Source organism: Eptatretus burgeri, chromosome 1 (assembly GCF_056783735.1).
Source record: "Eptatretus burgeri isolate ZD-2024b chromosome 1, Ebu_testis_v1, whole genome shotgun sequence".
Taxonomy (NCBI): domain Eukaryota; kingdom Metazoa; phylum Chordata; class Myxini; order Myxiniformes; family Myxinidae; genus Eptatretus; species Eptatretus burgeri.
Window position 1 is genome coordinate 153338798 of NC_140961.1, and position 13163 is coordinate 153351960.

The 13163-nt window shown below is 43.6% G+C and overlaps 1 protein-coding gene across 1 annotated transcript in view; it reads right to left on the reverse strand.

Annotated features, from left to right (window-relative positions):
• Positions 1–13163, reverse strand: part of EIF3G (eukaryotic translation initiation factor 3 subunit G) — a 40240-nt gene that overhangs the window by 17840 nt on the left and 9237 nt on the right. The window contains exon 3 of the mRNA XM_085847420.1: positions 4015–4136. Within this exon, the coding sequence (XP_085703546.1) occupies positions 4015–4136 (122 nt within the window). The remainder of the gene's footprint in view (positions 1–4014; positions 4137–13163) is intronic.

Sequence of the window (13163 nt, forward strand, 5' to 3'; positions counted from 1 at the left end):
CTGGATTGGGACATTGCTTCAATTAGATCGGACCAACCATATCATAAATGGCCATAACTTGGGAAACACCTGGGAAACATACTCAGGTCCCCAGCATCAATTGTGACGTCATATCAAATGAAGAAGAAGAATTGTGACTCCCCCTCTCTCTCCCCCCCTCTCCCTAGTCTCACCCCTCCTCTCTCGCCCCCACCCCCCCTCGCCTCCTCCTCTCTCTCTCACCCCTCTCTCTGTAAATGGATTCACAAATGTCTACCAAGCACAACAATTAATTCAAACCTTGGGGAAAAACAGCTTCAAACCCTTTGGAAACATCTGTTTTTCAAACCTTTTCAAAGCTGGGAAAATTCAAACCTTGGGATTAATTAATAATTTGAACAATTAATTCAAACCTTGGGAAAAAAAACAGCTTTCAAACCTTGCGAAACACTTGGGAAACAGCTGAAACGGATGAAGAACAATATCAAACCTTGAAAAGGCACACACTCAGGTCCCCAGCGTCGATTGTGACATCATACCAAACGAAGAAGAATTGTGACGTCAATCGTGCAAAAAAAAAATATATATATATATATATATATATATATATATATATATATATATATATATATATATATATATATATATATATATATATATATATATATATATATACGTGACGTCATAGCACCATGTCTTGTCATTGGTTGACAGATAAATGGCAGTAACTTGGGAACCGCTTGTCCGATTAATATCAAACCTTGAAAAGGCACATCCGCTGGTCACCAGCAATATTCCTGGCAAGTTTCAATCAGATCGGACTGGTCGTCGTCGAGAAACGACGGTCGCATACAGACACACAGACACATACCTGCAGACAGACACACACAGAGATTGCTGGAATTATACATAGATGTATTTGAACAATAAAATTCATGTTCTATATTTGTCACATTTTTTCCACTCGACCTTCTTATTCGACTTTCTTGGATTTTCCACCCTACACGCTTATTCCGCCATCTACTCTTATTAAAATTTGGAAAATCTTCCACCCTACACGGTTATTCAGACCCCCATGCTTATTCGGGATTTGAGAGTATACTATAATTAGTCCGTGAGAGGAGATCGTGTTTCCATTTCGAGGCATGGTTGAAAAGGCCGAACAAAATGGCGAATTTGGGCCCGTTGAGTGCGAGGCAAGTGTCCGAGGGTGTCCAAGGATGTGCCTGCTGTACAATATAATTAAAGCCGTTAATCATCTTCAAAAGGGGTGTTTTAATTAACTCAAACAGCCAATTTTCACTCTTGCACATCCATGGAGTTCCCTTAGTATGTATGCAAAATTTCAGGCTACTAGGTCTCATGGTTTGTAGTTATGGAGGAGACACACTGACAAACACTGACATTTATCAATATCGATGAGTACTTTTTTTAGCAGTCAGAACTGCTGTTAAGCTCAACTCTGCCATTTAAATTCGGTTCAGGTGAACAATTTGTGCAGCGTTTTCGTGTGCAGAAATTAAATAAATAATAAAAAGGAGTCACCTGGAGTTTATGGGCGTGGCATATATAGAGCCTAGCAGCTCTGAAAACACCATTAAACACAAAAGTGGAACACAAACACCTGGTCTCGCATGAAAAGAAGAATTATTCACAATCTCCAGGGGTTCATATCATTTATTATTTTATTTGGTTCTCCAATGAGCACCAGCAGAAATGGTTTGGTATTCACGAAAAAAAAAAAATGTCAGCTTCGAGCATGCTCGTCTACTTTCCCAAGAGTAACTCTGACTTTAAAAATGTCTCTCATCTCAATCCTCTATAAGCGCTCTCAGAACGTCTGCTAAATACGAGACACTCGCAAGCACCTCAAATAAGCTTGCGTGAAACCTTGTGTGCATCCGACAAAAGGATGGTGGTAATCATGTGACCCTCAAGAAGGGCAACTTTATGCTTTGCGAGTGCCTCAGCTTACGCGACGTATCAATTCTATCAATCAAGATGTCAAGGCAGCAATTCACCATAGCGTTCAAACTCTCCGTCTGCCGGTCTGCAGAAGAGTTTGGGAACCGGGACTCTGGGAAGCGATTTGGATTGGACGAGACAATCATGTGGCACTGGAAAACGAGCAAGGCAACAATAGAGAAGATGCAAAGGAAGAAGAATGTGCTGAGGGGAAGTCAGCGAAGTGGCCCCAGCTCATGGAGAGTCTCGTCACTTTGGTCTGGGAGAAAAGTGCATAGGGGTCTGCCATCTCAACACCTACACTCAGGCTGAAGGCGAAGAGCTTAGCTGAGGATTACACTGGGGACTGCACGGCCAGCACATCGTGGGCCTACAGGTTCACGGTACGTCATCAACTGTCGCCTCGACGCCGCACAGACATCTCCCAGCATCTACCCAATGATAAGGCTGAGAAGAAAATGCGCTTCCAGTCCATCATCATCAAGCTTTGCCGAGACCATGAATATCCCCTCAGCAGGATCAGGAATGCAGACCAGACCCCGCCCCCACCCCCTTACCTTCGACATTCGAGAGGGACCACAATCACAGTGAAGGGGGGAGTACAATAGAACGATTAACACGATTGGTCAAGAGGTCATGCTCGCCTGCACCACAGACGGTGGCAAGCTTCCCCCATATGTCGTGCTGAAGAGGAAGACAATGCCCAAAGTCTAGTTTCCAGCCGGCATCATTGTTCGTGCGCAGCAGAAGGATTGGATAGACGAGCGATTGGTCCAAGAGTGGGTGCACATGGCCTGGAGTAGTAGGGCAGATGGTGGTCTCTCCCAACGACGGAGCATGCTTGTTCTGGATGCGTTCAGTTGTCACAAGACCGGCGACACCAAAGCACTGCTCTGTCAGACCAACAGCAACCTCGTCGTCATCCCAAGTGGGATAACATCGCTCTTGCAGCCCCTTGATGTCTATAAACAAGCCGTTCAAGGACGGGCAATGTCGTTACTAGTCCGACTGGATAATGAGTGTGGAGAAGACCTACACCAACAGCGTGAGGATGAGAAAGGTCGACTTTCTGATCTGCGGCTGGATCGTCACGGTGTGGGAGGAGATACCGTCGGACATCATCAAGTGAGCATTTCTGAAATGCTGAATCTCCAAAAATATGAATGGCACAGAGGACGACATCATTTGTGAGGAGGAGGCTGCAAATGACAGTAACAGCAACGTGGACTTGGTGTACCGTAATTCGGACAAGGAGTGAAGTGCCGCCTTCGACGAGGAAAGAATTGACGAGGATTTCTTCGGGTTTAGCTGAAAAGCTTCATCAAACCCAAACGGCCCGTTTCAGGACCACAAATCTACAAGAAAATATGTATGATACCGGTATGAATCCCTTTTCTTCCTTTTCCTGGTAACAACAACAAAAAAATCCTAAATAATATTAAAAAATAAGAAAGAAAAATAAAAACGTCTTGGCATTCTCTCCTGTCTCTTCATCTTCTTGAAAATGTGAATAAGACCGAGACAAAATTAAGCGGATGTGGGAGTAAGAAGGTTGATACTTCCGTCACTTTGTTCCATAAAAAGTTAATGCACAAACATATTTAGCTTGAGAACAGAAAATTAAATGATCAATATATTCATTTATTTTGAGGGTGTGTCATTTGTGTGTGTGTGGTCGTATGGCAGCTATCATTTCTTGAAGCGCGACTGTGTCGCTGATGCAGTGACCCTCTACCAGTACACACACTGGAAATGGTACACATTTCGCCGACCTCAGAAGGATGACAGGCTGAATCAACCCCCTGGTGTATTAATTCAGCGGCCGACAGAGCTTGAACTCAGGACCCTAGGATCCCAAGCGAACACCCTAACCACTGAGCCAACACCAGGCTACTATTTTAAGGGTGAAAAACATGGGTGCGGGTAATACACCAGAAAAGTTAGTATTTTCTTTTTTTGAGGGTGAAAAACAGGGCTGTGGTTCAGACTCGGCCGCGGTTTAAAACACCGGAAAGTACGGTAATTATTGTCTTCATATTATCAGAACAGCAGGGAAGATTCAGCTCGTACCTTCATCTTCTTGCCATCTTCACTTTCCACAAATTCCACAACCTTCTTGAGCGTTCCATCCTTCACGACATCCTTACGAGGGGCTGTCGCAGGTGGTGCAGGACGAACTTTTGGAGTTACCACTGGAGTTGGAGAGAGGAACAAATTAAGAAGATGAACAAATGAACTGAAAAGTCTACAAATGAGCAGACAACCCTCCATCAACCCCACGCAAATCACTCCAAAATTTCCAGTTTTTCCTTCTCCATGCATGCGTGTTTTGTCCGTTACATCCTGATCTGTTCAGTGTGCTATCTCTTTCATGAGCCTTGACCACGCATACAAAAAAAGCCCCAAAAAGGGCCGAGATGAAGGCCTTCATTCCATTTGGAACAAATCACACTTGGTCCTTCAAAGAGGAAAACATGCCAGGCTGCAAATTCCATACTTTCTGATAGCACTGTGTGCATATGTGAACGAACACACACACACACACACACACACACACACACACACACACACACACACACACACACACACACACACACACACACACACACACACACACACACACACACACCTTTGTCACATTTTGTTACGTTACAGCCTGAATTTAAAACGGCTTAAATTTCAATTTTTGCCACCGATATACCCAAAATACCCCACACTGACAAAGTGAAAGCATGTTTTTCGGAATTTTCACAAAGTTATTAAAAATGAAATGCAGAAATATCTAATTTACATAAGTATCCACGCCCCTGAGTAAATACTTTGTCGAAGCATCTTTGGCGGAGATTACAGATTCAAGTCTTCTTGGGTATGTCTGAATCATCCTTGCACATCTGGACTTGGGGATTTTCTCCCATTCTTCCTTGCAGATTTGCACAAACTCTGTCAAGTTGAATGAGGAGTGTCACTGAACAGCAATCTTCAGGTCTGTCCACAGATTCTCAATGGGATTCAAGTCTGAGCTCTGGCTCAGCCACTCAAGGACTTTCATGTTCTTGTTCTGAAGCCATTCTAGTGTTGCTTTGGCTGTATGCTTGGGGTCATCGTCCTGTTGGAACGTAAATCTTCGCCGCAGTCTTAGGTTTTTTGCACTCTGAAGCAGGTTCTCTTCGAACAATTTGACTATATTTGGCTCCATTCATTGTTCCCTCTATCCTTACAAGTCTCGCAGTCCCTGATGCTGAAAATCATCCCCATAGCATGATGCTGCATCAACCATGCTTCACAGTAGGGATGGTGTTAGGTGGGTGATAAGCTGTGCTCAGTTTCCACAAGATATAGTGCTCTGCATTCAGGCCAAAGTGTTCAATTTTCATCTCATTAGACCACAGAATATTTTGCCTCATGCTCAGTCTTTCATGTGCCTTTTTGCAAACTACAGGTGTTGCCCTCATGTGTGTTTTTCTCAAGAGTGGCTTCCGCCTGGCCACTCTCTATAAAGCCTCGACTTGTGAAGTGCTGTAGAAGCTGTTATCCTTCCGGCAGGTTCTCCCATCTCAGCCAAGGAACTCTCCAGCTCCGTCAGAGTGGTCACCTCCCTGACCAAGATCCTTCTTGCCCAGATGATCAGTTTGATTGGCCGGCGAACTCTGTGAAGAGTCTGGGTCGTTCCATTTTCTAATGATGGAGCTCAATGTGCATTTGGGAGCTTTCAACCATCGAGAAATCGTTTTATACCTTTCCCCAAATCTAGGCCTCCTCACAGTTCTATCTCAGATTTCAACAGTTTGTTGGACTTCATAGTAGTTTCTGCTCTCGCATGCAGTCAACTGTGGGCCCTTACATAGAAAGGTGCTTTTCTTTCCAAACTATGTCCAATCAATTGAATTGGCCACAGGTGGACTCCAATCAAGTCGCAGTGACATCTCAAGGATGATCAATAGAAATTGGATGCACCTGAGCTCAATTTGGAGTGTCATAGCAAAGAGGTTCAATACTTGTTGATGCAAGACATTTATGTTTTTCATTTTTGATTACTTTGTAAAAGTTTCTAAAAACATTTTTGCACTTTGTCATTTTGTGTACATCCATGACAAAAAATTAAATTGAATCCATTTCAAATTCAGGATGCAACACTTATAACAAAATGTGAAAAAAGTTGAGGGGTGCGATTACTTTACTTTCTGAAGGCACTGTACACTCATACAGGTGTGTGTGTGTGTGTATATATATATATATATATATATATATATATATATATATATATATATATATATATATATATATATATATATATATATATATATATATATATATATATATATATATATACATATATATATATACACACACAGGGTGTCCCCAAAAAAATGTACTCACATTTTGGCTCCTCATAACTCATTGAATTTTTCATTTATTTTCAGATCAAATTGACCCTAATAATGGCAGAAGTACGACTAGGTTTTGAAGAACGAAAATTTATCATACAGTGCTACTGGAAGCACAAAAACATCATTGAAGTGCAAAGACAATTTAGAAGACATTTTCACAAAGACCCACAAACGCGATGCACCATTGCTCGCATCCGAGATAAGTTTCAAACAGATGGAACTGTGCATGACGTCCATAAAGGCCCTGTCACACTTTGACGATTTAGCCAACGTATGCTTGACGTATGCAAAATTGGGCGAAAACACCAGCACACGTCAAATACGTTATGGGTAAGTTTGTATACGTTAAGAGCATGCTGAAAAACACTGCCATACGTTGTAGTACGCTGGCTTTCATCGTTGTACTTTGCGGTTGTCCTCAAATTTTAGAAGGCTTGAAATTTTACGATGTATGCCAGCGTATGACTCACACGTTCCGCGACGCTGGCCATAAGTTGTAGGCACGTATTGCGATCGTTGACACACGTTACTTGTAAGTTACTAATAAGTCGAAACACGTCGAGGTAATGATTAGCATACCCGAAACTTATTTATAACCTATGAGTAACGTGTTGTAGGCACGTTACACGATCGTTGCACACACGTCGAGGCACGTTACTCATAAGTCGAAACACGTCGAGGTAATGCTTAGCGTACCCAAAACTTATTTCTAACCTATGAGTAACGTGCTCTGAACCTATGTGTAACGTACCTCCAATGCATATTGACGTATGTAGAAGTATTTGATTGACGTCTTCCGGACGACCACAGAACTTACTGAACGTGTTTCTAATTTACAGCTACCATATAATGGTGTATTGGCAGCGTTAAAAAAAAGAAACAAAAACAATAACTTCCGATATTTCGTCACGTGCCGTTATGTCACGTCCGATTGACTCTTCAGTTTGCTCATGTCTTATTCTTAGTTCTTCCTCTGTAAATATTTTCTGTTTGAGGATATTGTCACGTCGACGTCGAAACTTAAGAGCAAATGCCCGAATATATTTTAAAATTCGTGATAGACTAAAAAAAAAAATAACGAGAGAGGCGGGAGAGTGCAAAACCTCCGCCGCCAATACTGCTGGGTCACTCAAGTGAACCTAAAATCTTATTCATTAAATATGTCAACAGTGCTGACAGAGTCATAGTTCTTTTCTCCAACATTTTTTTGGGGGGGAGGGGGGGTTGGAAATCAATTAAAACATGTAGAAATGCAAAAAAAAGAAATAGAAATTGTTGAAAAAAAAGTTGCAAATTTTTTTTTTTTTTTGGGGGGGGGGTTGGAAATCACTTAAATCATGTAGAAATGCAAACAAAAATATTTTTTATCTCTCACTATTTTTTTTGGGGGGGGGGACAAAGTCCAAAAATCTAATGGCATAATCCTTGGACCATACTGAAACCCCCACCAAGTTTCGTCGAAATCCGTCGAGGAGTTTTTCCGTAATACTGTTCACAAACAAACAAACAAACAGAAAGGGGTGAAAACAGTAACCTCCGATCTTCGATGGCGAAGGTTAATAAAAAAAACAACAACTTCAGATATTTCATCACGTGCCTTCACGGAGCCAAGGAGAAAAAAATAAAATGTGCCTTGACGAAGAAAATAAGTTTCGGGTATGCTAAACATTACCTCGAAGCGTTTCGACTTATGAGTAACTTACAAGGAACTTGTGTCAATGATCGCATATCGTGCCACCAACTTATTCCCAGCGTAGCGGAACATGCGAGCCATACGGCGAGTACGTCGTAAAATTTTCAGCACGCTTGAAATTTCACGACGTACTAAACGTACCACGAAATATGACAGTGTGCTCTTAACGTATACACAACTTAACCATACCGTATTCGACGTGTGCCAGCGTTTTAGACACATTTTTCATAGGTTGGCATACGCTGGCTAAATCGTCAAGGTGTGACTGCGATGTTGACACTTCCAATTCTCAGGCCATTATGATTTAAATCAGCGAGCGGCAGCTTTTTAATAGGCTACGCCACGTGATCGTCGGCGATACGTGCAGCACGCTATGCCTAAGTTAGACTATTATTGGGCATAGGTTGTGAACGCCGACAACAGGCTAAGCATTCGTTGGTATAAGTTATCTATAAGACAACAAAACATTCTGTGCCCGTTACTAATATGTTATGCATACGACCAACACGTTATGAATACGACCAAAACTTAAAAAAAAAAACATCAAAATTTCAGTGTACGCCAACGTTTTACATACATTTTTATACGTTGCCATTGCTGGCTAAATCATCAAGGTGTGACAGCGCCTTAAGGAGCGTTCAGGAAGACCACAGTCATCAACCACCCCTATAAAGGGAAATCAATTGCTGGAAACCCTCCACCGATCCCCACGGAAATCTGTCCAACAAATGGCTCGTGAGACAGGAATCCCAAAATCAAGCGCCCATCGCATTTTGAAGCGAATTAATTGGAAAAGTTACATTCCAAAATTAATCCATGCTCGAAACAAAGACGATCCTGACTGGAAAGCTGAATTTTGTGAGTGGTACATGGGAAAATGCGAAGAAGATGCAGCATTTCCATCCAAAATTGTTTGGAGCGATGAGGCCAGCTTCAAGTTAAATGGCTCAATTAACCGACACAATTGCACCTACTGGGCTCCTGAAAATCCACGTTACAATGGAACACCATTTAAACTTACCAGGGGTTACTGTGTGGTGTGGGATATCAGCATTGGTCATCCTAGGGCCATTATTTTTTGACCAAACTGTCACTGGGGAAGTTTACTTAAACATGCTGCAGGAATCCGTCGGTCCACGTGTCGAAGAGATTTACTTTCAGCAAGATGGAGCACCTCCCCACTACCACCGTGATGTAAGGGCCTATCTCGAAGCAACTTTTCCGAGCAGATTGATTGGGAGAAGAAGTAGTGTTGAATTCCCTGCGCGTTCCCCAGACCTCACTCCAATGGACTTCTTTTTATGGGGATATCTCAAAGATAAGGTTTCGGGCTCAAAACAAGCACCAGTCGATGAGCTGAAAGAGGAAATTGAAAGACAATGTCTTGCAGTTCCAAATGAAATGATTTGTAACGCTGTTGAATACATTGGTCCACGTTATCGGCTGTGTTTGGAACGTGATGGTTGCCAGTTTGAACATTTGTAAACATGCATGTATCCATTTAACCATTAATCTTGTTTCTAAGTCAATAAAGAACGCATTTATTATCATTTAAAGAGTGAGTACATTTTTGGAGACACTACATATATACATACATATATATATATATATATATATATATATATACATACATATATATATATATATATATATATATATATATATACATACATATACGTTGTCGAAAGAGGTGACCAGGGTTGCGTCATGAAGGGCATCCGGCGTAAAAACCTATGCCAAATCATTATGCGGACAACAAAACGAATTTCCATACCGGATCGGTCGAGGCCCGGGTTACCAACGACCGCCACCGGTGGTCAGCAGGGTACCAGTGGAAATTGTGCTACTGCTGGGCGAAGGAAGAGAAGGAGACGGGGAAGGCGAGTCCAGAGGCAGTAGGAGAGGGGGAAGGGTAGAAGTGTGCAGGTGAGAGTTGGAACTCTGAATGTTGGGACCATGACTGGCAAAGGGCGAGCGTTGGCTGATGTGATGGAGAGAAGAAAGGCGGACATACTGTGTGTACAAGATACCAAGTGGATGGGGAGTAAGGCGAGGAGCATTGGAGTTGGTTTTAAACTGTGCTACCATGGTGTGGATGGGAGGAGAAATGGTGTCGGGGTAATCCTGAAGGAAGATCATGTCAAGAGGGTATAGGAGATAAGGAGAGTGTCTGACCGAGTGATGAGTGTGAATTTGGAAATTGAAGGGGTGATGATGAATGTCATCAGTGCATATGCCCTGCATATGGGGTGTGAGATGGAGTATAAAGAAGATTTCTGGAGTGAGTTAGATGAAGTGGTGTAGAGTGTATCCAAGGAAGAAGGAGTGGTGATTGGAGCAGATTTCAATGGGCATGTTGGGGAAGGGAATAAAGGAGGATGAGTAGGTGATGGGTAGGTACAGTATCAACAAGAGAAATGTGGAAGGGCAAATGGTGGTAGAGTTTGCAAAAAGAATGGAAATGGCAGTGGTAAAAACGTATTTCAAGAAGGAGGAACACAAGGTGATATACAAGAGTGGAGGATGATTTTAGAGGTCAGGTTGAGGAAGAGAGTGAGGGCTGAACCAAGGACCAGATGGTGGAAGCTGAAGGAGGAAGACTGTTGCGTGAAATTTAGGGAGGAGGTGAGACAGGCATTGGAAGGTGGTAAAGATGGGTGGGATGATTGGGCAACTACAGAAGAAGTGGTTAGGAAGATAGCAAGGAAGGGACTTGGTGTGACATCTGGACAGAGGAAGGAAGATAAGGAGACTTGGTGGTGGAACGAGGAAGTACAGGAAAGCATAAGGAAGAAGGGGTTGGCGAAAAGGAAGTGGGACAATCAGAGAGACGAAGAAAGTCGGCAGGAGTTCAAGGAGTGGCGGCGAAAGGCAAAAAGAGAGGTGGCAAAGGCCAAGGAAAAGGCATATGACGAGCTGTATGAGAAGCTGGATACAAAAGAAGGGGAAAAGGATTTATACCGATTGGCAAGACAGAGGGACCGAGCTGCGAAGGATGTGCTGCAGGTTCGGGTGATAAAGGACGCAAATGGGAATGTGCTGACGAGCGAGGAGAGAGAGTTGAGAAGGTGGGTGGAGTACTGTGAGGAGCTGATGAATGAAGAAAATGAGAGAGAGAGAAGGTTGGAAGAGGTGGAGATCGTGAATCTGGAAGTGGGGTGGATCAGTAAGGATGACGTGAGGACTGCTATGAAGAAGATGAAAAGTGGAAAGGTGGTTGGCCCAGATGGTATACCAGTGGAGGCATGGAAGTGCTTAGGAGAGATGGCAGTGGGGTTGTTCACCAGATTGTTTAATAAAGTCTTGGAAAGTGAGAGGATGCCGGAGGAGTGGAGATTAAGTGTACTGGTTCCGATTTTCAAGAACAAGGGTGATGTGCAGAGCTGTGGAAATTACAGAGGGATAAAGTTGTTAAGCCACACCATGAAAGTGTGGGAAAGAGTAGTGGAAGCTAGGTTGAGAGGAGAGGTGACGATCTGTGAGCAGCAATATGGGTTTATGCCAGGAAGGAGCACCACTGATGCGATGTTTGCTTTGAGAATGTTGATGGAGAAGTATAGGGAAGGCCAGAAGGAGTAACATTGGGTATTTGTGGATTTAGAGAAAGCTTATGATAGGGTGCCAAGAGAGGAGTTGTGGCATTGTATGAGGAAGTCGGGAGTGGTGGAGAAGTATGTGAGGATCGTGCAGGATATGTATGAGGACAGTGTGACAGCGGTGAGGTGTTCGGTAGGAATGACGGACCAGTTTAGGTAAAAGTGGGATTGCACCAAGGATCGACTCTGAGCCCTTTCCTGTTTGCAATGGTGATGGACAGGTTGACGGACGAGATTAGACTGGAGTCTCCATGGACTATGATGTTCGCGGATGACATCATGATCTGTAGGGAGAGTAGGGAGCAGGCTGAGGCGAGCCTTGAGAGGTGGAGGTACGCACTGGAGAGAAGGGGAATGATAGTCAGTCGGATTAAGATGGAGTACATGCGCGTAAATGAGAGGGAGGGTGGTGGTATGGTGCGGTTGCAAGGATTTGAAGTGGGGAAGGTGGATGGGTTTAAATACTTGGGATCAACTGTCCAAAGTAACGGAGTATGGGAGAGAAGTGAAAAAGAGAGTGCAGGCAGGATGGAGTGGTTGGAGAAGAGTTGCAGGAGTGATTTGTGACAGAAGGGTAGCTGCAAGAGTGAAGGGGAAAGTATATAAGACGGTAGTGAGACCAGCTATGTTGTATGGTTTGGAGGCGGTGGCACTAACAAAAAGACAGGAAGCGGAGCTGGAGGTGGCAGAGTTAAAGATGCTGCGATTCTCGTTGGGAGTGACGAGGATGGAAAGGATAAGAAATGAGTATATTAGAGGGACAGCGCAGGTAGGACGGTTTGGAGACAAAGTGAGAGAGGCGAGAGAATGCTGGTTTGGACAAGTGCACAAAAGGGAAGCGGAGTATATCGGGAGAAGGATGTTGAAGATGGAGCCGCCAGGCAGGAGGAGAAGAGGAAGGCCAAAGAAAAGGTTAATGGATACGGTGAGGGCGGAAATTCGGGTGGTTGGAGTGTCAATCGAAGATGTGGAGGATAGAGCGAAATGGAGACAGTTGATCCGCTGTGGCGACCCCTTAAGGGAGCTCGCCGAAAGGAGAAGTCGTATATGAATGAATATATATATATATATATATATATATATATATATATATATATATATATATATATATATAGTTGTGGACTTCCGCGCATTCGGCATGCGGTCGACCGCCTTTAGTTCAATTGTGGCCGCACGCGCCAACCGAACGAGCAATCCAGTCGCAGCTTTCGGATCAACGCCGAAACCCAGCTACGGGTGTTGTTAACCACACGATAAACCAGCCAAAGCTCTTCTGTTCACGCGCTGCAGAGTCGATCGCCAAATCGTCGATGTACCTAATTATTCGTGCAGACAGAAATGCCGGGGATTTACAACTCAACGGAGCCTGCACGAAAAGGAGCCGCTTCAAGCAGCTCGTTTCATTTGAGATTGCCCAGCGTTTTTTTTCCACCAAGCCCCGTCTGACCAGATGTACGTTTTATCGGCTATCAATCAGCCAGCTAATTAATTCAAACGCAATTATGGCAGTCAATGGCAGGGAAGGACGCAACGAGCAGGTGA